General features: G+C 40.8%; 4 protein-coding genes across 8 annotated transcripts in view; all 4 read left to right on the top strand.

The window, feature by feature from the left end:
- frmpd4 (FERM and PDZ domain containing 4) overlaps positions 1–13,004 on the top strand; it is a 30,878-nt gene extending 17,874 nt beyond the window's left edge. For 3 of the 5 annotated variants that reach the window (XM_031296306.2, XM_031296315.2, XM_031296339.2), the window contains 15 exons: positions 1,407–1,567; positions 1,859–1,979; positions 3,062–3,107; positions 3,947–4,051; positions 5,064–5,171; positions 5,568–5,699; positions 6,262–6,381; positions 6,506–6,642; positions 6,933–7,059; positions 7,341–7,430; positions 7,519–7,701; positions 7,884–8,007; positions 8,094–9,074; positions 9,624–10,832; positions 11,237–13,004. In XM_031296306.2, coding sequence (XP_031152166.1) covers positions 1,407–1,567; positions 1,859–1,979; positions 3,062–3,107; positions 3,947–4,051; positions 5,064–5,171; positions 5,568–5,699; positions 6,262–6,381; positions 6,506–6,642; positions 6,933–7,059; positions 7,341–7,430; positions 7,519–7,701; positions 7,884–8,007; positions 8,094–9,074; positions 9,624–10,832; positions 11,237–12,477 — 4,885 coding nt within the window. In that variant the 3' untranslated portion in view covers positions 12,478–13,004. The remainder of the gene's footprint in view (positions 1–1,406; positions 1,568–1,858; positions 1,980–3,061; positions 3,108–3,946; positions 4,052–5,063; positions 5,172–5,567; positions 5,700–6,261; positions 6,382–6,505; positions 6,643–6,932; positions 7,060–7,340; positions 7,431–7,518; positions 7,702–7,883; positions 8,008–8,093; positions 9,075–9,623; positions 10,833–11,236) is intronic. The other 2 variants (XM_031296323.2, XM_031296332.2) reach the window with 1 other exon arrangement.
- Positions 13,005–13,440: 436 nt separating this feature from the next.
- Positions 13,441–19,072, top strand: tlr7 (toll-like receptor 7). Its single transcript, XM_031296348.2, has 2 exons — positions 13,441–14,494; positions 14,802–19,072. Exons 1-2 carry the CDS (start codon positions 14,480–14,482, stop codon positions 17,952–17,954), a joined length of 3,168 nt encoding a protein of 1,055 aa, XP_031152208.1. The 5' UTR covers positions 13,441–14,479; the 3' UTR covers positions 17,955–19,072.
- On the top strand, positions 17,959–23,061 carry LOC116047501 (toll-like receptor 8). The gene is made up of 2 exons (XM_031296358.2): positions 17,959–18,515; positions 19,717–23,061. The coding sequence occupies exons 1-2, from the start codon at positions 18,513–18,515 to the stop codon at positions 22,804–22,806; spliced, it is 3,093 nt and encodes a 1,030-aa protein (XP_031152218.1). The 5' UTR covers positions 17,959–18,512; the 3' UTR covers positions 22,807–23,061.
- Positions 23,062–23,541: 480 nt separating this feature from the next.
- tmsb4x (thymosin beta 4 X-linked) lies at positions 23,542–24,924 on the top strand. Its single transcript, XM_031296364.2, has 3 exons — positions 23,542–23,670; positions 24,340–24,452; positions 24,550–24,924. Exons 2-3 carry the CDS (start codon positions 24,353–24,355, stop codon positions 24,579–24,581), a joined length of 132 nt encoding a protein of 43 aa, XP_031152224.1. The 5' UTR covers positions 23,542–23,670; positions 24,340–24,352; the 3' UTR covers positions 24,582–24,924.
- The last annotated feature ends 784 nt before the right edge of the window (positions 24,925–25,708 follow it).

The raw sequence follows: 25,708 nt of genomic DNA, 5'->3' as shown, positions 1-25,708 counted from the left end.
ATGATGTTGCAAGGATGAAGTAAAGTGCATTGATCAGGGTGACTAAAGGAAATGGTCAAATAAGGTACAAACCATACAGTCTTGGTTTGCAGCCAGCAATTAATGGCAGGATTCAAGATAGCAAATCTCAAACTCAGGCAGGCAGGAGGCTTTAACAGCATGACATTCCACATCATACCTGTCCTGCATCTTTATTAGTGTGGCAAGGCAAAAGCCTATTCTGAAGCATAACAGTGTGAGTACTACAGAAAACTGCAACTGCTCCTTGGTAAAGCACACAGAGGATATCTGCAATGTGAGAATAAAAACATTGGAGCTTGGTTACCAGCACCCACTTGTTCTATTTTTGCAGCATTGCACTAGTTCCTTATTTCAAAACCATATCTTGCATCTTGTCTTGAAACATTTGGGATTTAGGTAAAGGTAAAAAAGGTAAACAACTATTTATATACAGTTAGCAGTTCCATTAATTGCTGTCCCCTTTATGCAAACATCTGAACAGCTTTCTCCAGTCTGAGCTGCAGTTTGATTGTCTCTAGGGGGGATTTTTCTTAGTGGTTTTATATATATATATATGTATATACACATATATATATATATAAAACCACTAAGAAAAATCCCCCCTAGAGACAATCAAACTGCAGCTCAGAGATTATGTACCCAAAAGGAAACTTTGTCAACATGTTTTATCTAAAAAGATACATTTTTCTGTTCATTTCACTTCAGTTTTATTGCTAGAATATGGGATTGTCAAGCAGACAAACTGACCAACACATATATAATAAAAGATCGATACTTGCCATCTGTGTATTGATACACTATTGCCACGGAAAAATATCGCGATATTATTCTGTATGGATTTGATTCCCCCCACCCCTAATTAAAATGTTCATTATTGCCCAGAAACTTGTCATAAATACCCATCATAAGTTCCCAGGGTGACGTTGTGACTGACTGTCCTCACAGTGAACAAGCTCAAAGCCTAAAATTTGACTTTATCAATTAGTCAATTATTAAAATAGTAGCTGAATTTATAATTTATTTCTGTCAATTGACTTATTGATTAATCAACTAATTGTTTCAGCAGCATTACAAACTATTGCACATTTGGGTTCAGGAATACTGACAATTTAAATCCAGTTGTTCTGTCTTCTCCGCAACATGTTTTCTTACGTACCCAATATTCAAAATCAAATCTATCGCTCGTTTGGTGTAATGACCGAATACATTTTCAATATAACATTAGCAATGACATTTTTAAATTCTTATAATATGAAATATTTATGAAAATTTTACATTTCTGTTTTCCTTGATACACTAACAGTGGCTTCAGTGCTTTACAATGTAACAAATACAACCAGTAGTGATGACGAAACCAGGAAATATCCTTTTTATTTTTCCTACAGCCACGTCTCCCAGAGCAGCTCCCTGGAGGAGGTTCGTCTGGACGGGGACAAGTTTGTGCCACAAGCGCCCCGGAAGGTGGAGATGAGACGAGATCCAGTGCTTGGCTTTGGATTCGTGGCAGGCAGTGAGAAACCTGTGGTGGTCCGCTCAGTCACGCCAGGTAAAGTGACCAAGCTGTTACCGTGAGCTCTAATACAGCAGTGACTCATCCAATCTATGGCCATTAGCAAGATATTCCTCGAAGCAGACGAAATCCTCCAAAAAGTAGCCAGAAAGGAGAGAGTATAAAACCCACACAGGCTGTAGTTTACGTGGATGATTCATTGATTTTAACAGGGCTCAATGAGTAAGCATTCATTAGAGCCTTGAGCCACAAGACAGGAAATCAAGAAAAATGGCATGACTATGCACAGCTAGTACCACTTAACTCTTGTTTGGTGTTTGTTGACAGGGGGTCCATCAGAAGGCAAGCTGATCCCAGGAGACGAGATCATCATGATTAATGATGAGCCAGTCACTTCAGCACCCAGGGAAAGGGTTATTGACCTTGTCAGGTATGACACTACATTAAGGTGAGATGTCATTTGCCTGGTGTTGAACCTGTTGTTGATAATTGTATAGTGCCTATAGAAAGTATTGACCCTTTTTGGACGTCTTCATGTTTTATTGTCTTACAGTGTTAAATCAAAGTAGATTTAATGTTGTTGTTTTATACACTGATTAACAGAAAAAATGACTTACATGTAATGTTGAAGTGAAAATGTACTGTATTTCTACTAAGTGGCCCTAATTAATTACAAATATAAAATAGAGTATTCACCTGCTTAAATAGGACACACCTAAATCCTCAATATCACAGCCAATTAGTTTTTTAATAAGTTAAACATGTGCAGTCAAAATACATCTGTATCTGGAATTTCTGAATTAGCATTGTAAAGTACACCATGACAACAAAGGACCATTCCAACCAACTTAGAAAACGGGTGTCAAAAAGGCACGTTAAGTCCTCTATGAGTCAATGCTGTAAAACAATAAATCATGAAAACTTCCAATGAAGGTGAATACTTTATATAAGCACTGTAGTTCACTTTTGTGAACAATGTAAATAATCAAACTACTTCTCTCTTACAGTTTATGGACATATTGTAGGTGGCCACAATACCTCAACTATCCAGAATAAGCATTTTTTTTTTAAACCAAATATTTCGGCTGGGCAGATGTGGTACATTGTTGTAGCCACCTGCTCCATTCACCATGGTGATGTTTTTTCATGCGTCTCATTAAATGAATATCACTGACACAGCTGAGTGGCTGACTGTGAGCGCTTGGTCCTCATACGACCTGTGTGGCAGTCTGTCAACAGTACATTAGTACAGGGAAAGGTGCCCATGTGGCCACTCCTTTGTGGCCCATGTGGCCTTGTATGGCCTCAGTCTCTGCAGTAAAACTCTGCACTATGGAGGCAAGACAGGCTGCCAGGAGCATCACTGGGACACAATGGTCCTTGTGCTACCGTCCACCATGATGTCCTAAAAATAACAGTAACTGGAAGAAAACTGAAATGAATTCAGATTTCTCTTAACCACATTATTTTGTTTTGTTTAAATCTTTTATGAAAAATGATTCTTTATTTAAAAATGTTTGTGTCTTGCAGGAGTTGCAAGGAGTCCATATTGTTGAGCGTTATTCAGCCGTGCCCAGTAAGTTTCTCCATTCCCTATGAATGAAATCAAGTACATTCCAATAGACTGTGTGTTTGGAGCTGATTATTTTGTTGACTCTGTGAAAGCATCCATTAATCATGCCATATGTTTGTGCTGGCACTGTATCAGTGAGGCCTTAGCTGAGTGTTAGAGCCCCGCTAACTCAAAGGGAGTCCAATTGCTGCAGTCTTTCCAAGTCTTCTCATGTTTTAGCGTCAGATCCTCGCAAGACCTCATGAACCTGCCACATCAAAAATGACTGGAGTCACAGGGCACCAGATGGTTGTGAACGCACAGTGCCAGGAGCATATATCTGGCCTTTGTTTACAGTTAACATAGTAAGTCAGAGAAAATGAATGAATTATGCTTGAATTTCCTCCGAAAGTGCGTACACATAGAAAACAACATTAATGCTGTTTCTTCTTAATTTCATTGTGTATGCATCAGTTTGTTCTGTAGAGGCTCATCATGACAAGTGAGTCTTTAAAAAACAGCCACTTAACATCTTGAAAGCAGATCTGATTTGCAGGGGAAAAAAACATGGGTGTAGTATTCCACAATACTCAGAGGACCAAGCAACTCGTATAATCCAGCCTGTAATTGCTTTGGTTTACCAGGCAGCCTCAATGACACACCGGCAGTGAGGGTGTCCTCCCTCTCATGCCCTTACACAGAGCCTCTCTAATTGCATCAGCACTGAGTGGAGAAATGGGAGGTTGTCATGTTTCAAGAAGGCAACATGCCCTTGAATTGTGTGGAGCTGAAAAAATACATGACTCATAAAGAAACTGATTGTCCTTTAAATCTGTTTTATTTTCCTTCTTTCCCTCCAAAAGTCACCCAAATCGGCATTCATCAGCGCAGCCAAAAAGGCCAAGTTAAAGACTAATCCTGTTAAGGTCCGCTTCGCTGAAGAGGTCATCATCAATGGCCAGGTCCCCGTGAGTCACACTGGACACTGATTCATTCTGTACACATCAAGGTTCTGAACAGGAGACAACAGAGGCAGACTTAAACTCTAAAAGTGGGCATAGAGCAGAGTGAATATATCAGAAATCACTAATGGAAAATGAAGACACGCATGAGCAAGAAATGCACCTCCTCCTCTTACACGTTTTCATCATTGTAATGAAATAGTGAGCACGTGGGTATGATTGACAGAAAAAGGGGGACACTCACAGAGGGCTTCCCTGATTTGTTGGATGTATCACACAGACAAGAGACTTTTTAGAGAGCAGCCACAAAGTAAGCAGACTACGAGGCAGTCATATCCTCTGAGCTAAAAGGACAGCATCATACATAAATCCAGAAAGTGTCATGGTTAAATGTGAAAACATACAGTACATGTTTGAAGAAATAGTTTGACATTTTGTGAAATATGCTAATTTCCTTTTTTGCTGAGAATTCGATAAGAAAACATATACCACCAAATACCAAAATAGACACCACTCTCATACAGTATCTGTATCTGTTTAATATGAAGCTACAGTCAGGAGAGCTTAGTTTAGCATACAAAATGGAAGCAGGGGGAAACAGCTTGCCTGGATCTGTCCAACAGTAATACAAAAATCTGCCGACCAGCAACAATTACAGCTCATTAACTAACATGTTATATGTGATTTGTTTAAACGTACAAAAATGTGTAAAAAGGACTCGTTGTGGTGCTAAGCTAAGCTAACCTTTTGCTGGTTGTAGCTTCATAATTACCAGATGGAAATGAGAGTGTATACCAGCAAGAAAGTAAATAAGGGTATTCCCCAAAATGTGGAACTATTTCTTTAATTTTCCCTAGAGTTACTTCACTATTGATTTTTTTGAATGTGAAATAATTTTCCCCTAGGGGTCTTCTAATTACAGAATTTACTTCCCATGTACTTTAACTACAGTATATAAACATCTTCCAAATAGAAAAAGTGAGATTTGTTGATCAAATGATTGCTATTCCATCCTCAGGAAACGGTGAAGGACAACTCCCTTCTCTTTATGCCAAATGTTTTGAAGGTGTACCTGGAGAACGGGCAGACTAAATCATTTAAATTTGACAGCAACACATCCATTAAGGTAGGTGCCGGAAAGAACCTTGCATCACTGTGAAATGCTGTTGTGTAATCTGAAGTGATGTCCAGTTTAAATGTTAAATGTTATTTACAGTTGTACTGCACATAATACAAGTGCAAACTCCTATCTTCACTACAGCCTTTAGAACCTTGTGAACTGAAAATATAATTCAAACAAAATGTTAAAGCGAATTAACTGTGCAGAAGGGAGAACTTGGTCAGCAATACACATACATTTGTTTTTCTACTATTGCAGTTGAAATATATGTTCAGTTCATGTTTCTGCGTGTGTTCAGCCGTGAAAATTAAATATGGCCTTGGCATTGAGCTGAGCACAAGCAAGCTGCTGCATCTGCACGGTTCTCATAATGTATTAACTATGACTTTGTCTGTGTGAAAGGATGTCATTTTGACCCTGCAAGAAAAGCTATCCATTAAGAGCATCGAGCACTTCTCTCTGATGCTGGAACAAAGGGCTGAGGGGTCTGCCAGCAAACTCATGCTCCTGCATGAGCAGGAGATGCTAACTCAGGTGAGACAGCTCTCATGTGTGCTCCTAAACAGGAGAGGCAGTTAAATAATAGACCTGATGACAAAACAGAGGGAGGATACCACCCTTGTCTTCAGTATTCAGCCAAGTATTTTTTTTGTATTCATGCTGTAGTACAACAGGAGCAAAACTGCAGGCATAGTTTGACATTTTGGGAAATTTGCTTATTCACTTGGTTGCCAAGAATTAGAGAAGACGAATACATCTCTGAAATAGTCCTTGTTTTTTATGAAAGAGATTGTGTTGTGAGTGATTTAGATATGCTAGTACGTGGATTTATTTACCTTTGGACAGAGATAGGCTAGCTGTTTCCCCCTGTCTTTAACTATTAGTCTCTAACTAATCCTTGAAACCCTGTTAAAATTGTTTATTAATCTTGACAAACATGATTCAAGTTAACATCAAATGTTGCATATAATGCACCGTTACTGTTCTTCTTATAAAAAAAAATCTTAAAACATGTGTAAACTCTTGTTATTAGATATGTTGCAGACACAAACACTTGACTAATGGGTCCCTCGTTATCTTCTGACTTGTGCTCTAGGTGACACAGAGGCCAGGGTCAAACAAGATGAAGTGCTTTTTTCGCATCACTTTTGTCCCAAAAGATCCCGTGGACCTGCTTAGGAGAGACGCAGTAGCATTTGAGTACCTCTATGTTCAGGTGAATCTCACCATATGCAGATAACATTTAACACATACAGCGTAGTTTATGGTGAAAGTTTGCAATTAATGATAAGGAGTAACTGAAGTGTAACCTCCTGTCCTCTCCTTCTCGGCTCCTCCAGAGCTGTAATGATGTGGTATTGGAGAGATTTGGGTCAGAGCTGAAATACGACACGGCCCTTCATCTGGCTGCCCTGCAAATGTATATTCTAACCATCAATACCAAGCAGTCCCAGAAAGTTTCCCTCAAGTATATTGAGTAAGTAGATTGGATTTCACACTGCGCCATGTAAATATAGAGTCATTTTGGTTTTTGGTTACTAAGTCCAGAATGCTCTCATACAATGAAACAATGTATTGTTTACTACTGCAATGCCAGAAGATACATTCCTGCTGGTTAGTTAATTATTCTGATTGTACCCTGTCACTTAATCAATTCACCTTCACCTCTGGGTGAATCAATCGATCACCAGTCAAGAGTGATGACTTGACTGTTTTTCATAGTGATTGAGCGGCGTTCTCTAATCTTTATGAATTGTGCGTCTGCAGGAAGGAGTGGGGTCTGGCGTTGTTCCTGCCTCCTGCAGTTCTGTCTAGCATGAAAGAGAAGAACATCAAAAAAGCCCTCACTCACATCCTCAAAACCAACCAGAACCTTGTGCCCCCTGGTAAAAAGGTAGAGTATGCTACCTCTTCCCTTTTTCTCTCTTCCTCTCTCTCTATCTTTACAGTAAGTCTCCCAATTTCTCTCTTTGCCGTTCAGTACGTCTGAATAGACTCTTTACTACCACCTAGTGGAGTGTTCAGTTTCAAAATAATGGTGCTGGGTGGTTGCTTGAACAGACAGTGCTGAACCTTTTTCCTTTTTTTGAACATTACATTCTGCTGTAAATACCTCACTGCAGTAATTTCAGATCATATCTCATCCTATGTGTATTGTTTCCTCCTCCATTCCAGCTGACTGCCTTGCAGGCAAAGGTCCATTATCTGAAGTATCTCAGCGATTTGAGGCTGTATGGAGGACGAGTTTTTAAATCCACACTAATTGTGAGCGAAACCACTTTTTCACCTTTTATGCAGCCAGTGTGTGACACAAAGTGATAAATGTGCTGCCTCTCTCTTCCCCTTTTCACAGCAAGGCGAGAAGCACACAGAAGTGACATTGCTGGTGGGGCCCAAATACGGCATCAGCCATGTGATTAATACCAAAACAAACCTGGTGGCACTTCTGGCTGATTTCAGTCATGTCAATCGCATTGAGATGTATACAGAAGATGAGAACAGGGTTAGAGTGGAACTACATGTTCTGGACGTGAAGGTTAACAAATCCTCTTCTTTAAAAAATATAAAAGCATGTGCTGACTGGTTTTGTGAATATTTTCTGTGGTTTCACCCTAACAACACCAAGTCTGTTTAGCGGTCATTACAATGTCATTCTATAGCCCCGCGTTCCCATGTATTTTGCGTTCATTGTCATCTGCTTATCTGCCTCTTTCACAGCCCATCACTCTCTTAATGGAGTCTGTTGATGCAATGAATCTGGCCTGTTTGACTGCTGGCTACTACAGATTACTGGTGGACTCTCGGCGTTCCATCTTCAATGTGGCCAAAAGCACAGAAACAAGTAAGTCCGAAACAATTACAAGATGACTCATCAGAAAGTGTTGTGTTTAAATAAGTCCTGTTTCATCTTTGGGTTCCTCTTTGCAGGCCATGCAGCAAGAGTAAAGCAGACCTACCAGGCCATTGAGTGTACATACAGCACACCCCATAAAGGATTTGAAGACAGAAACAACCAGAGATGCAACCAAGATTATTCTGACCAGGAGTGTGAATACCTCCAGCATGGGAGATTTGAAGGCCAGCGAGTCTACATTACTGAGATCCACCAACCCCAACACTCAATGCACATGGCAGAGAGGGCAGAGTGCTGCAGAATCCCTAGCTCCCAAACTTACCTCAACGTCCCCAGGCCCAAACCCCAAGACTCCTCCAGGAGTGCAAAGGTCTCCTTCATATTTGGAGATCCTCCCTTAGACAGTGTAAACCCCCAAAATCTGGGCTACCAGAGACTGATGGATGAGAGTCCAGAGATGTTAGACAATCACAGCCACATGTATAGGCGTCTCGAGGACGACTATAAGATGATGGATGCCATAGAAGACGGGGACGGGTATCAGTACTCCACCAAAATCTTTGGTCCTACTGAATGCATCGAGGAGCCGCTGCTGCACGATATCTGCTACGCAGACACAACAGATGACGCGGAGGATGAAGATGACATCAGCTGTGAGGAGGACATGGTGATGAGTGACATTGACAAGCCTATGTTACTCTCACTGTCAGGGTCCAACGATGACATCATTGACTTGACCTCCCTCCCTCCCCCACCGGACGGTAATGACGAGGAGGACAATGACGTACTGCTGCACTCTCTTAACCTGGCCATCGCTGCTCCTCCTCCCGGCTTCAGGGACAGCTCTGACGAGGAGGAGCAGCAGCAGGGGGCCAGCACTCGGGCCCAGGGGGCCTGCAATGATATCCCAGTGTCTCTTATAGATTCAGTGCCCGCCCTCGGAGCAGAAGGCCACGGCGAGCCTCTGAACGATGCAGTGGTGTCCACCTTACAGGCACTCGAGGCCCTCGCTGCGTCTGAGGAACAGAGTCCGGCACAGTCCGAGAGTAGCACAGGTTCTCCTTACACTATTGTAACGTTCATCCATTGACACCGCACATGTTCCAGCCATTCACTTTTGATTTGTCATTGTTGATTTTTTCAATAAAGCCCATTTTTTCCTCTGTTTCCATTTGTGTATTTCTTCATACAATTGTGTTCATTACAGTACCATTTATTTTTGTCAAGATTTGTTGGTGTTGGTGTTGTTGGTTTGTTTTCACATTTGCACATTGCACAATGTCAAATTTGTGTTGCTAATATAGAAAAAATCAAAACAAATCATTTTAAACAGCCACCCATAGCATGCTAATTGTAATTATTTGACTGTTCTCTATCAATATTTTATAAATGCCTTAATTTGATTGTAGTTTTAAGTGCTTATTATATATTGATTTATATTTATTATTGTCTATGTTATTCCAAAGTAATCATTCACTCCGCATTTCTCCCCAGACATGGTGAATTACCATTAACCATATTTGACTCATCCCCTAATCTGTGATATTTATCATGTGCCTCAGATGAAGTTGTTAATTAAGTGTTTGTCTTTCTGTGGTACACAGGTGTAGAAATATCACGAGCATTTAGTCCTGAGTCCTCAGATTCTGGCAACGAGACAAATTCCTCTGAGATGACAGAGAGCTCCGAGCTGGCCGCTGCTCAAAGACACTCAGAGAACCACCTGAGGATGCATGTAGCCATGACAGAAGGTTACCACGCTGTGAACGAGGAAAAGACAGAGGTCGCTGCACCTAGTGATGGTGGTGCGGGAGCTATGCAGTACAACACCCAGGAGCATCAGGATGAGGAGGCTAAATCATCTGCCGTTGCCTCCTCCCAGATTTTTCACTCCGATGGCGGTGAGATGGAGCCAGAGACCATGGAAATAAAATCAGTCAGTGAATACTTCACTAAGATGCACATGGGCTCAGTAATGAGCAGGCAGAGAGGAAAACAGAGGGTGGCAGAGAGCAGAATGCAAGGAGTTACCTGTGAATCCTCTAACAGATCTCACACGACTTCTCACGACTCAGCTAGAGAGGAGGCCCCTCATCTTGTTGGGAAGTATAACGCTTTCACTGTGAGAGATTCCTACTACATGAATCAACTTGATCTGGGGCGAACTCACTTTAAAGACAGGCATCAAAAATGGCAGCAGAGAGTGCCCGAAAACAAAATGGCAGAAAATCTCTCTCCGGATGGTGTAACTGATTCACAGGCTTTCCATGCAGACAGGTTGACAGTAAAGGAAGAGAAACAGGACTCAGATGAAAGAAGCCAACAGTTAAATGCTCATCTCCAGTCTCCGTCCAAAGGGCCTGCCCTTGCAGAAGGAGATGCCACTTCACAGGACAATGAGCAGCAGCAAATTAAGATTCCACCATTGGATCATGACGTCACACGGTTATGTGAATACCACGTGAGCAAGCGCATGTCATCGATACAGAGTGAAGGCGTTAATTCTCTCCAGAGTTCGCAGTGTTCCTCTATAGATGCCGGTTGTAGCACAGGCAGCAGCAGCTGTGTCACCCCCATGGATTCTCCTCTTTGTGCCACAGACAACATGCATGTACTGTCAGAGTCCTCGCTCAAGGGGCTGAGTTATGTTACTGCTGAGGAAAAACATTATGGGCCCCCAGGTCAGGGAAGGGTTGGCCATCCCATAGACCCCACTCTGCTGAGGAAGATCCACGCAGCTACCAGTGCTGAGCCTGGGTTCGGGATTACACGAGATAGCAGTCACCGAAAGCCCAAGATAAAAGAAACCACAGGTAAAACTAAAATGGAGGGTGCGCTCTCTTTTCTTTTTCTGTGTAAGTGCATAAAAGGAACAACAGGGACATTTCCCTCATTGCAGGCAAATAAGGGCAGGAATATATTTTATATCGTCACTCAGTTCACGAAAATTACAAAAACAAACATTTTTTTAATTTTTCTTATTCTCTTTCAAATGAAACAACAAACATTAAAATATATCCCTGCCTTTATTTGAGGAGTTTTCTAAAAATGTCACTTTTGTTCTTTCCATCTATTTGACCCTTTAGGAATTAACAAGTATGATGCATATCATAATTTCTGTAAATATAGTACATGGGTTATTATTATTAAAGATGAATATGTGCTGTCAGGGAGATGCTTAACAGTTCTCTTTGTTTTCCTACTACCCCTAGTGTAGCTTGCACACAGCTGAAGAAGGTTGGGGAAGAGTCATCTTTAGCTCTCTGTAATGAGACCAGTACCACCACCACAACCACATCACCATCATCATTAAGAAGTAGCACAGAGTCCAGAGGGCTAACACAGGCCAGCCCCGAGCCCGACCCACACGCCCTGGCTTTCCCCTCAAGCAGATCTTTATGTGACCCTAAAACAAGCAGCATCAGGAAGCCACGCAGGGATCGGATGCTCAGGAGAAGCTGGAGCACCATAATGCCAAGTTCCAGGAGTTTAGAAGCACTGATAGAGAAGACCAGAGCCACACTTACAAGGAGGAGTGGTGGTCAGAATTTCCCGTCTCAAGATCACCCCAAAGTACAGAGGATATTCTCTGCCAAAACCTTGCCCAAGAGCTTGTCCCAGGGTTCAGTCGCAACTAATTCATCTGGTAGAAGGCTGCTAAGAGGAGCCTCCCTGTTGCTGCCAGAGTCAACAGCACCAAGGCTGGATGTAGGTACGTGGAGGTGCCGTGGGCCGTTCAGTCACTGCTTCCTGCGGAGAAAGAAAAACACTGATGGTGATGATGAAGACCGAGAGATGCACTCACATGCTCTGTTCTCTGTCAGCTCGGTTTCTTTCAATCGCGAGAAAAACACAGTCTTGAAAGCTGACTGTAAAGCTGAGCAGATTAAAATAAATGCAGCTACGAATGACATGAGCCTCGAAGCAAGGCTAGCTTGTGTAAATTCAATGAAGGGAAAAACCTACAGCCTTCATACAGGGTTCGCACTTACACGTAAGGATGCCTTAGAGATGGCTGGCGTGTTGCGTTCCAGCGTCGGCGACTGGTCCAGAGGTGCGAGACGAGAGGTCAACGAGGCTGACATGGATAACTTCTCCCAGCTGCTTTTCATGCAAGCAAAAGTGCTGAGCAGTGCCTGCAGTCAGATGGGTGTAGAGTACAGCAGCCCAGAGGAGTTACTGCTCACTCTGACGCACAGCTTCCACACACTCTGCTGCCTAACGCAGGCCTGCATGTCACTGGTGGAAGGCCTGAGCACAGAGAGAGAGCGGCGTGAGGTGGTAGCCAAGGTGGACGAGGTCGTCATGAACTATGTGTGTTTGCTGAAAGCTGCTGAAGCAGCTTCGGGAAGCTCCCCCAGTGACCAAAATGTGAATGCATTGACACATCACTCTGCCTCCATGTCTGCTATTATAAATGCACTAACTCACTCACTGAAAACACTGCTCAACAAATAAACTGTTGTTATTTTGTCCTGATTATTGATTTTAAAGCCATACATAAACGACATGGGTTTAACAACCAATGTGAACTGCTGTGAAAAAAACTTGCCTTGTGTATACAATATTTTATTATGTAAAGTAAAAATACAACTACTGTATATGAATTATTAAAGTTTTGAATAGATTATATTAAGGCCTCTATGAAGAAGACTATGACCCTCCTCTCAAGTATATTATCTAATATTATATAATAGGGATTATTTTCAAGATGTATTGGTTATATTAGGGGTTCAACATTTAGATTATTACAACCTTATTGGTATCTTGTTTATACATTGTAAGAATATATATTATGTTGGAGAAATGCATACACTATATACAGCTCTAGACAAATCACTGCGCAGGACAAGACGTGATCAATCAAGTAACACATGATTTTTTCATTGGCTGGATTCACCTTTATTTAATGAATACTTTACACACATGAACACTGAGTACTTTCCTGTTATTTTTTGTGAACATCATTAAAAAGATTAAAACTTTTAAAAAGTCTTCTCAAATTCTTTTTGTTCTATTCCGTTACCGAATTTTAATTTGTATTTCATTTTGCAGTGGTACATGCAAATTCATGATCATTAATGCTCTTTTCAGTTGATCTCTGTTGATCTAAAAACAGAATTACTTTTCTAGATCACAGTATACAAGTTTGCTCCTAAAATTGCATTATTTATACAGAAAAGTTGTTTGACCCATGTTTTATTTCATAACCGTGTTTAATAATTCATGTTTTTATCATTTACTCAAGCCTGAGTGGTGTAATGTTTTTTGCATTAATGATGATGATGGCCCATTTCTCTTATGGGGCCGGAGAGAGTATGTTTACATACTGTTATGTGTGAGTAGCACATGTTGCTCATGAGAGTCTACACCAATGCTAGCAGCTCTGTGAGGCTGTACTGCACTGTGAGCAGGTAATGTTTACCATGTTCACCATCTTAGTTCAGCGTGTTAGAATACTAACATTTGCTAATTAGCGCAAAACGCAAAGTACAGATGAGGCTGATGGAAATACCATACATTTTGCAGGTATTTGGTCCTAAACCAAAGTATTGGACAAATTTAAATGTTGACCTGATGATGACGCTTGATGAAAAGTTAAACAATTGCCAAATTATAATTCATTCTACCGGGACCCCAAATGCCTGTACACATTTTCAGTGCAATCCATAGCTGTTTAAAAGGTCCAGTCTGGACAAAGTGGTGGACCGACAGACAGAGCGACATTGCCATGCCCTGCTGCCAGCATGGCTAAAAAAAACACTTTGTCATCATGCCTTTTTACCAAATGAGGCTGATCAGGTAGATGCTTTTTCTAAAACTACAGTGTCTATTCCTGCATTGGGTTTCTCAAATAAAGGGCCAAATATACACGCATACTGTCTGGACAGATCACGCATTAGAGTGAATGTTACTCAGCTGTAGAGCCACAAAGTAGCAAAAGATTGAGGAAGAATATTCTGCCTGGTGCCAGAATAGCATGTTTGCCATGTAAGCTGGTAAACCTAAACCTAAGCATAGGTTTCACTTTCCCCTGCAGACCAACAAAAAAAGAAACTGCTATTTCCATTGGTAGTAACCACTGAATAACCCACAGTTCCTCCAGCTGTGCTGTTATACTGTACTATAAGAGCAAGCAACAATCATCCTTTGACCCCTCCATTCTAAAGGCAACCTCCTTGTAGTAATCTCAGCAGAAAGCACGTTTTCACCATTATATAACAAACACGATCAGTCAACCATTATCAAACACACATAATAAAAGATGGAAGATTTGGATGTGTGTGGTTTATGATGATAGGGAAGTGATGCTGGCTAATTATACACACAATGGGCTAACCCAGCCACCTGTTACTTTCATCTCATCTCCTTAGAGCTGATCATCAATGTTACACTTCTTTCAGTACTCGATCTCAACAGAACTTATAGCAGGACCTCTTTTAAGTCTCTCATGTGAACAATGTTCTTCCATCTGGTGAGTCTCATTTATCTTTGTTCGTACACTGTATTGGGTTATAAATGCATCCATAAGTAGTGAAATGAAGGATTGGCTTTGATCAGAATGGCTGCAAACTACATGGAGATGGAGGTGGGAAAATGAAACACTAACTTGTATCAGTTCCTAGTTGTATTATGAAGTAGCATATCTGCATATACATTACTCAAAATGTTGCTTTTAGCATGTGCTTCTTGCATTATGTGTGTTTTCTCAGTAATGTAACTGTGTTATCAGCTGTCCACCTGCACACATTTCTCAGTGAACCGCCTGTGTTTCTGTACAGATGTGTGTGGCACTGCTGGGCCCGTGGTGTTGTCTCACCACATCAACAGCAAGCGTTTCTTACCCCAAAACTCTGCCCTGTGACGTTAGAGAGACCAACAATGGGAGTGTGGTGACGGTGGACTGCACTGAGAGAAGCCTCATAGATATCCCCCGTGGCATCCCCAGAGACACTACCAATCTGACGCTCACCATCAACCATATTCCTAACTTAAACTCCACCTCCTTTCATGGTCTGGAGAACCTGACTGAGATTGACATGAGGTGCAACTGTGTGCCCATCAAAATCGGGCCCAAGGACCGCATGTGCACAAAGAGTGTGATCATTGAGGAAAACACCTTTACCAGCCTGAGGAACCTGCGAGCACTGTATCTAGATGGCAATCAGCTCTACAGTATACCTAAAGGCCTCCCTCCAAACCTGATCCTGCTGAGTTTGGAAGTGAATCACATTTTTTATATTTCATCAGCAAACCTCTCTGAGATTAGAAATATTGAGATGCTTTACCTCAGTCAAAACTGTTATTTCCGTAACCCATGTAATGTTTCCTATGAAATAGAGGATGGTGCATTTTTACAGCTTAACAATTTAACATTGTTATGTCTTAAGTCAAATAACCTATCCTTTATTCCACATCGACTACCCACAAGTCTGAAGGAGTTGTACCTCTATAACAACAACATTCAAGAAGTCACTGATGAGGATTTCAAAAACTTAACTAACCTTGAGATTCTAGATATTAGCGGAAATTGTCCTCGATGTTACAACGCTCCTTTCCCATGCAACCCGTGCCCAAATAATTCCCCACTTAAAATCAGCAAGACAGCTTTTAAAATGTTGACAAAGCTAAAGACGCTGCGCCTGCACAGTAACTCTCTGACATGTGTGCCATCTGAGTGGTTTGCCAGCACAACAGAGCTAAGAGTTCTTGATCTCTCATCCAACTTTTTAGCAAGAGAGATAGGAGTCACACACTTTCCACATTTCCTGGGCAAACTAGAAGAACTGGACCTTTCATTTAACTATGAGCTTCAGAGGTACCCTGAAACACTGAGACTGAGCTGCTATTTCTCATCCCTCAAATCCCTTCGAATTCTCAGACTGAAGGGCTTTGTGTTTCAGCAGTTAAAGCCAGAGAGCATTGCTCCTTTAAAACCTCTAACAAACTTGGAGGTTGTGGATCTGGGTACAAACTTTATTAAAATGGCAAACCTTAGTATTCTGATGGAATTAAAAAGCTTTAAAATAATCAGTCTGTCTGACAACAAAATATCATCCCCCTCTGACGGCCAAGAAGCTGTCGGTTTCTCTGGGGGAGAGCCCTTGTACTGGTCTCCCATGTCGCCTGCAGCTCAGTACCAAAGTAAGGAAGTGAGAGAGATTCATTACTTTAGATATGATGAATATGCTCGCAGCTGCAAATACAAAGATAAAGAACTTGGAACGATTACATCCTTTGTCAACAAGAACTGCAGTCAGTTCGGCAAAACCCTGGATGTGAGCAGAAACAACATATTCTTCTTGCATTCAAGATTTCTAAATCTCGGAGAGCTTAGATGCCTCAATCTGTCTGGAAATGCAATGAGCCAAAGTCTGAATGGCTCTGAATTTAGCTATCTGACTAATTTACAATATCTAGACTTCTCCTCAAACCGCCTGGACCTGCTCTACTCCACAGCATTTCAAGAGTTGAAAAGTCTGGTCATCTTGGATATAAGTTACAACAACCATTACTTTGAGTCAGAAGGCTTGACTCACATGCTTAATTTCACTAGACATTTGAAAAATCTCAAGATATTGCTCATGAACCACAACCAGATCTCTACTTCCACTAACACAGAGCTAGAAAGTGAATCTCTAGAGAGGTTAGAGTTCACAGGTAACCGATTAGATATGTTGTGGAGGGACGGGGACATTAGGTATGTTAATTATTTCAAGAAATTACATAATCTGACTGTCCTCGACATCTCTCATAACAACCTTAATTTCATTCCACAGGAAGTGTTCAGTGGTTTACCAGACAAACTGTCTGAGCTCTATATCAAAAATAACAAACTAAAAGATAACTCCTTTGATTGGGAGAAACTACAACTTCTAAGTTCTTTGCAAGTCTTAGATCTCAGTGGGAACAGCTTAACTACTGTTCCGCCCATGCTGTCAATCTGTACCAAATCTCTAAAGAAGCTCCTGTTACATAAAAACCAGATCCTAAAACTCACGCCAGATTTCCTCAAGGATGCCTACAACTTACAATATCTGGATCTGAGTTTTAATCACATACAGTACATTGACAAATCTAGCTTTCCAGATGACGTCGTCAATAAGATGAAAATGCTGCTTCTGCACAAAAACAGATTTGTGTGCACTTGCAACGCCACTTGGTTTGTCACATGGCTCAACAGGACCACAGTGCCCATCCCCAGATTGGCCACGGATGTTACTTGCGCTAGCCCAGGAGCACAAAGAGGTCATCCTGTGCTCTCAGTGGACCTGCTGGCCTGCCAGCACAGCTACCTGTCAATCATCCTCTACACACTCATGACTTCCCTCGTCCTCAGCTTCCTCACCCTGTCAATCTCCAGCCATCTCTTCCTGTGGGACGTCTGGTACATCTACCACTTCTGCAGGGCAAAGCTCAAAGGTTATGGGCGCCTGTACTCCCAAAGCTCCACCTATGATGCCTTTGTGATATATGACAAGGAGGATCTGGCGGTAACAGAGTGGGTGATGAAGGAAATGGTTGCTCATCTGGAGGACCACGGAGACTGCCGGCTGACGCTTTGTCTGGAGGAACGGGACTGGATCCCTGGATGCCCCCTGATCGACAACCTCTCCCAGAGCATCCACAATAGCAAGAGGACCGTGTTTATTCTCACCAGCAAATATATCAAAAGTGGCAACTTCAAGACAGCTTTCTACATGGCCCACCAAAGACTAATGGATGAAAAAGATGACGTCATTGTACTGATCTTTTTGGAGAAAGTACCTTGCGATTCAAAGTACCTGAGATTAAGGAAGAGACTGTATAAGCGCTCTGTGATGGAGTGGCCAACAAATCCTCAAGCCCAATTGTACTTCTGGTTCAGCCTGAGAAGTGTATTAGCAACTGAAAGTCACAAACAATACAACAATCTCTTCAAAGAGACACTGTAAAACAATATACTGTCATACTTAGTTCCTTCTTAATTAGAGATGGCACTGAATCTACATTTGTAAATGAAATTACAATGTGTGAACATCCCACTATTTAAATGTAAGAAAAAGAGAAATGATTGTGACATGAATGACTAATTGTCTATCATAAATTCCCTTTTTACGGTAACTCAATAGGGAACTGGTTGCCACTCTTTGCCATTTACACAGAGAATTATGATTTTGACTTGAGATGGCAACAAAACTGTTGACAGTCATGAAAAAGGAAATGAAACAGATGCACTTCTGCAATTGAGAGGCTACTTCTGCCCTGGAGCCTCTTTGTGAGAACCAGCCAGCTCGCTGCTTTTGTTTGACTTCAGCAACAGCAGGGGGATTTTTTTTTTTTATGTGTGTTGTATTTTATAGATTTTAAGTTGAATAAATTAACTTTAGTGACTTGATGACACGCACGACAGTGTCATCAAGTAGTTGGTTTTCAGTTTTATTTTAAAGATTGCCAGTGCCATTGTTTTTTGCAAGGTTGTTATTCAAGAATAATAAGGAATCAATACCACAATGGTGAGTTTTATTGATACAAGTTTCTTCGTACGTTTTTTAAGCTTTACTCTATGAATAGCAGAGAAATAGATTTACATACTGAAAGTAATATAAATGTTTTACCCGTCCGACGTTTGTGATGGATTTACTGGTTACCTGTATGAGCTTTTTAATTGGATGTTTCTGTAATATAACCTGTGAGGGTTTTCATCTTCTGTGAGGAACTTTATGGCACTAGATAATACTTGGACTGTGTATACATTTATTTGACTATGAAAACTTTGACTATTTGAAAACTTTTGTCAAAACGTTTGCCATTTTTTTTTTATAATGGAGTGTTCTACATTAAATAATTTACATTAAAATGTATTTACAAGTGTGTGAAAAAAAAGAAATATCATCTTTTTTCTATGAGTATAATATTTGAACAAGCAGCGGTCCGTCATTGGATTAGTGATTACAAACTCATGCTGTGCAGCCAAACCCACATAACAAACATAATACCATGTGTCAGGCCGACATCTTGTTAAACGTGTCTCGAATAATTCATAAGAAATAAAGAGGAAACCAGATGCTAATATGAGACTGTGTGCTATGGAAAGAAATACCTTACTCAATTACAAACAAAATTGCTACAAATAATTGCTTAGTTCAGTACACTCAGGGGTTTTGCTGCTACAGCCTTTCTTGGTCTGATAGGTATGATCAGTAGCTTATTGTGGCTAATGTTTAGATACATATTGTTGTATCTGACAATGCTGAGTCAGTTCACTGACTTAAGGACTTTTCTCAATACTATTGCAGTAGCTTTAAGTATTCAATAGCCATTGTTGAGTAAAAGTTACATAGTCTGGCTTTAAGGGGTTACAGAATTCATTATTTAAAATATGTGAGGGAGTGATATTTAGGCTATAGAGTGCTGCAACCTGCTGGATGCAAGTGGTACCATTCTGAAAAACAATAGAGGATAGGTTCACAATGTGTCAAGTATGTCCTAAACATTAGTCAGGTGCCCATATGAACATTGAAACTGATTTTGCTCGCTGCAATCATTCCTTCGGACATACTTGAACATATTTACAAATTGTGAATGTATCCTTTAAAACACAAAATGTATGATGTACTGCATGATACAATATAATACATATTCAATATATGTTTATAAAATACTGACTATGAGTTTAAGTTGCTGCATTTCACTAATTCTATTGTTTATCTACAGACAGTGACGTGTTGGATGCACTTGCTGCTGTTCTGTCTGTGTTGCCATTATGAGATCCAGCCTGCTGCATGTAAACCTGTGTGGATGTCACCACAGTTCCCTTGTGATGTCACAGCTGACAATACCTCTCAGGTTCTATTTGACTGTAAAGGGCGTCATCTGCAGAGAGTACCTGATGGAATAACGAGTAATGCAACTGAGCTCAACTTATCAGAAAATTTCATTAAGAATATTTCAGTTAATTCATTTTCCAAACTGTCGAATCTGACTCAGCTCAATCTCAGCTGGGCAAACAAGAACAAAGAAGTGATGATTGCAGCAAATGCTTTCAAAAATCTGACAAAACTGACTGAACTGATACTAACTGGCAATGGTCTGAAGGAAATTCCCAGCAATCTTCCTCTCAGCATGGAAATCCTCCAGCTGAACAATAACCACATTATGTCAGTGGATAACAGGAGCCTTGCTGGCTTAACAAATGTGACACATTTATGGTTATCCAAAAACTGCTACTTCTGGAATCCTTGTGGGAAAACTGTTACGATTATGGAAGACAGTTTTGCAGTTATGAGCAAACTGCAGGCTCTGGACTTGTCGTATAACAACTTAACTCAAGTTCCGAAAAGATTACCCCAATCATTACGCGTGTTAAACCTGGGTGATAATGCAATTCAGTACATATCTGAAGATGATTTTCTTGGGCTACCAAATGTAAAAGTCCTAAAAATACAAGGGAACTGTCCAAGATGTCAAACTGCTCCATATCCCTGTGTTCCTTGCAAAAACGGTTCTCTTGGTATCCATCCTAACGCATTTCACAGTCTGACACAGCTTGAGACACTGAACCTGGGAGGAAGCTCACTGGACCACCTGAATCCCTCCTGGTTTGAGAGGCTGAACAAGCTTAAACAATTGTTCCTGTCATTTAACTTCTTGTTAAAAGCAATTACTGAGGAGGCAACATTTCTAAGATATCTTCCAAGGTTGGAAAAACTTGATCTTTCTTTCAACTTTGCTCTCAAGTTATACCCTACAACATTAAATCTCTCAACAGAGTTTTCAAATCTTACGTCACTCAGAACTTTGCATTTGGAAGGTTTGGTCTTCCAGAGTATTGGACCGGGCACGCTCAGACCTCTGTACAAGCTCGAACATCTATCTGCACTAAATTTAGGGACTAACTTCATTATTCACTCTGATTCCACCATATTCAGACAATTCCATCACCTGAAAATGATATACCTTGCAGAAAACAGGCTGTATCCCATTCCAGTGACTAGTCCACCACATCCAAGTAATGGATTCAATCCAAAGAGGTCAGACCTTTCTACTTCACCGCTCATAAAAGCCCATCCGAAAGATTTTGATTATGAGCTGTCACACGGCCTTATCAAGCAAGAGTGCTTTGAGTCTGGACGAGTGCTAATCCTCAGCTCAAATAATCTTTTCTTCATTTCTCCAAAGCAATTCGAGGGTTATGGAAATATTGCATGTCTCAACCTCTCAGGAAATGGATTTTCAGCAGCACTTAATGGAACAGAGTTCTCCTTGCTGCCTAATCTGACATACCTGGACCTGTCATTCAATAAGATTGATCTGGCCTATGACTACGCCTTCAAAGAACTAAAGAAACTACAAGTGCTGGACCTCAGTAACAATGATCATTACTTTAAAGCGTTCGGGATTACGCATAATTTAAATTTTACAAAAAATCTGCCTGCTCTGAGGGTGCTGAACATGAGTCATAACTCCATTTCTACACTAACGACCAAACAGATGTACAGCAAATCATTAACAGAACTTCAGTTTACAAATAATAATCTTGGGACTCTTTGGAAAGAACAGGATGGCTCATATAAAATGCTTTTTACTAATCTTACTAATTTGACAATTTTAGATATATCCCACAACAGGATTGCAAAGATTCCAGACAATGTTTATGAATATCTGCCACGTAACCTCACTATGCTACGCATAAGTCACAACTTGCTTACTGATTTCATATGGGACAAACTCAAGTTTCTGCATCAAATTCAAATTTTAGACCTGAGCTTCAATTCTTTATCTAATGTAACAGGCATAAACTCAAATGTCATCCATACTTTGACTTTCCTTGACCTGAGTCATAATCAAATTTTCCACTTGGACAATTGGTTTCTAAAGGGTGCAAAAAGCCTGATGTCTCTTAGACTTGACTACAACAAACTGACTATCATCAATCAATCCACTTTCCAATCAAGACCCAAATCTAAGATTCAGACCTTGTTCTTGCAGGGTAACCCGTTCCAATGTACCTGTGATTCATTAGATTTCATTGTGTGGATTGAAAACAGTGATATAAAGATCCCACGACTGACCACAGAGGTGCTATGCGACACACCATTGAACCAGAAGGGACAAGCTCTGATCCACTTTGATATTAACCAGTGTGTAAATGACAGTCAGGCGTTCTTGATCTACATTCTCACAAATTCCTTAATTGTTATTTTTATGTTTGTGGCAACAGTTGCTCACTTATTTTACTGGGATGCTACCTACGTCCTACACTATATGAAAGCTAAGCTGAAGGGATACATATCCTTGAACTCGCAAGCTGGTGTTTATGATGTCTTTGTGACTTACGACACCACAGATCCACATGTTTCTGAGTGGGTGATGAGGAATCTGCGAGTTAAACTGGAAGAGGAAGGAGAGAAGCATCTTCCCCTGTGTCTGGAGGAGAGGGATTGGCTTCCTGGAGTCCCATTGGTAGATAACCTCGCTCAGAGCATCCGGTACAGTCGCAAGACCCTGTTCGTCTTAACGAAAGGCTACGTTAAGACCGGGGTTTTCAAGCTGGCGATGTATCTGGCCCACCAAAGACTGCTCGATGAAAATGTGGATGTGATCGTGCTGCTGATGCTGGAACCCGTCCTGCAGCATTCTCACTTCCTGCGCCTGAGGAGGAGACTGTGCGAGAAGAGTGTTGTAGAGTGGCCAAGAACAGCTGCCGCAGAGCCCTGGTTTTGGCAGAACCTGAGAAATGTGGTCAGAGTGGACAACCAGGTGATGTACAACAAGACTTATTCAAAGTACTTCACCAGCAAGTGAACCAATGACAACTGTTTGGGAATGATTTATAACTTTAAAAATGTGGACAATAACAACAAAGCCTTTTTTGAAACTATTGTTCTATATCAACACCGATGTGGTCCTTTACAGCTTTTAATCACTGTCTAATAGAAGACAAATAAAGACATTCGTTATTATTATTTTTTATTTTATTTACAATGACATTGAATGTCTCACAGTAGCCTATATGAATACATAAATCCATTAAAAATGTGTGCCATTTGTAGATGTAAAGGCTTCAGTCTGTTATCTGTTCGCCATCTAACCTAGAAAATATCTTTAAGGTCCCAAGATCAACCAAAGAAAGGGAAATTAATTTGAGCCTATAAAATGTGCTGCATTTTCCTAACTGTATGTGTTTATTTGTTATGTATATTTATCTAGACTAAAATATTAGAGAATTAAAAACAAACAATGTCAAGATTTGCACGACCAAAACTCTCAGCAATGAAATGTTTGTCACCATCTTCACGTCCTGGTTATTACTTTGTTTGCCCTCAAGATGTCGCCCCTGACACAGTTTTAATTGGGCACTTTGTGCAAGTTAAACCTAAACCTTCAAATCATTGTCTCACTCATAAATCACCCTGTTGCCTACATTTGGTCGCTATGAACAACCAACCTGGAAGTGCTATGATGATAAAGACACTGTATTTAATGACATTAGAAAAAGCAAAAACACATTTGTACAAAAGCAGGCTTTCGAGACAGTGGATGTGACGTCAGAGGATCGTTTGCATACTGCGCAGTATTTAAAGTGTGATTGACGCTGCAGTCATCACTCTGCTCCTGCTCCAACTGGACGTACGCCTTGTAACTTAATTTATCTGAGCTGAAACCCAGGTGAGTGTGTTTGCCTGTTTATTTTATCATGTGCATGTTTGTTTTGAGCTTGCTTTTATCTAAGCTTTACTGCTGAATGATTTTAGCCACTCTGTTTTAGTTCGTTACGTTTCTCTTCGTCTCACAATGTCCTGGCTTGATTAGGCTGTGAGTGTCAGGTGTGCATGGTGTGTTAAAAGCTGCTGGAGTTCATCGGAAAATAGTTTAAAGTATTGTCTATTTAAACAAGATGCTATAGAATGAATAAATGGCAAAAAAATAATAATTGTCTATGAAACCAAATGCTTCATGCTGTGTCAGTAACTTGGATAATCTGAACCAAACATTCGGTAGTTTACATGTGCTCTGCCTATGTGGGTAAGGTTTATTAAGACTGGGGTTTGCTGCAGTTGTAAGCAGTCTGCTCATCTAGATTACGTTAAAGGGCGGTGGCCCCTCAGCTGCACACGTTCACTAACTGACAAAGAGTTTCTCAAGTCGGGTGCTGATAAACGCATGCACATGCGTTGTGGTCTGCAATTAAGTTCATTGTCTTTCTCAGCCCTAGTTGTCACTTCTGCGTAAGGAAGGTCATGTAGGTTAAATATCCCGTTATGCTCTAATCGGTTGTCTACATGACCAGGTGTGTTCTAATTAAACGGCTAATTTAATAAGGTTTCTTGTGTTTAGACCATCTGCAGACATGTCTGACAAACCTGACGTCTCGGCAGTCGAAAGCTTCGACAAGAGCAAGCTGAAGAAGGCAGAGACTGCAGAGAAAAACACACTGCCAACCAAAGAAAGTATGTGCCCTTCCTAATGACCTTTTTAATCCAACATTTAGTTGCTATGATTAACCGTTGGAACTAATGTTTCAAACCTTTTTGTTTTCTCCTGCAGTCATCGAACAAGAGAAGGCGTCGGGACAATGAAGACCAGTCCTGTGCACTGTACATTCCACAAGCTTTTGCCTTTTTATCCTGTTCCAATATGTTTTCCAAGTTGAGGTACATACTAATTGACAAAACTATGGATGTAAAACTCTCTGTACAGTAAGGAAGTGTGGCTTGATGTCTGTACAGTAAGGAAGTGACTGATGTCAGGATGTTGCACTGGATGCATCCCTGGTGTATCTAACGAGCAGATGTGTCATGAGGGATCTACACTTTGCTTTGTAACCCTTCTCTGGCCAGTTGTGAATTCTCACTTAGTGTGGTGTAACAAAATCTGGAATGCACAAGTTTGTTAAATATGCAAAATAAAAATGTAAACTGACTTGAATGTGTCCTTGTGCTTTTCCACTGTGGAAGTTTTTTTTAATTTAACTTATACCACCCTACTCTGGGCTATAAGACTCACTTAAATGGTCACGAAAGCTTCTCATCCCAACCAGCTCTGATAGCATGCAGCACTGTAGGTGTTTCATCAGTCTTTAGAGCCTGCACAGCGAAGCTACCAACTGACCTAAAGTGACTTTCTGCTAAAAGTATAAACATTTTCAAACCATACTCTCACAGCAAAGGCTTGGCATTTCAAATGTACTCATAAGTCTAATGTACATCTGGACTTTGTGCACTTTCTACATCAAATGCACAGGCTTTAGATTGTACAACCTGTAATAACTGATGTGAAGGGGGAGAAACATTTTCATTACCTATGGTATATGTACACAGGTATGACTAAAGCCTGCCAAGCACTGGATTGAATATAGTTGAAAAAAATCTAGTTCAACACTTTGACTGCGGTGCAAACTTTTACTTCTGGTCTAAACTTGTACAGTACACCTGAGTTCTTCCCTTGCAGCTACACAAAGCTTGAGCAAGAGTACCTCCCCACCCTTCCAGCTGTAGCTACAGCAACTTCCTTTTGTAAGAATCACTCCAGCCCAAGTCCCATCTTGTCAAATTGAGCCTCGTGTTTGGATTCACAATTGATTTAAAATGTTAGTATAACAGAATTAACCTTATTGCAGGTTATGTTGATGGAAAATGAAGTGCAGTGAGAATTTCTCACATCTCTCAACTGGGTATCCCCTAATGCTCTTTACTGTAATCACAAA

Source organism: Sander lucioperca, chromosome 8, assembly GCF_008315115.2.
Source record: "Sander lucioperca isolate FBNREF2018 chromosome 8, SLUC_FBN_1.2, whole genome shotgun sequence".
Classification (NCBI taxonomy): Eukaryota; Metazoa; Chordata; class Actinopteri; order Perciformes; family Percidae; genus Sander; species Sander lucioperca.
Note: the sequence above shows the minus strand (reverse complement) of the source record. Positions and strands in the feature narration are given on the sequence as shown.

Bases quoted from the DNA above. Each gene is read 5' to 3' on its own strand.
- tmsb4x (XM_031296364.2), top strand. From the start codon at position 24,353: ATGTCTGACAAACCTGACGTCTCGGCAGTCGAAAGCTTCGACAAGAGC. The intron at 24,453-24,549 runs GTATGTGCCCTT...TTTCTCCTGCAG, and splicing joins CACACTGCCAACCAAAGAAA to TCATCGAACAAGAGAAGGCG.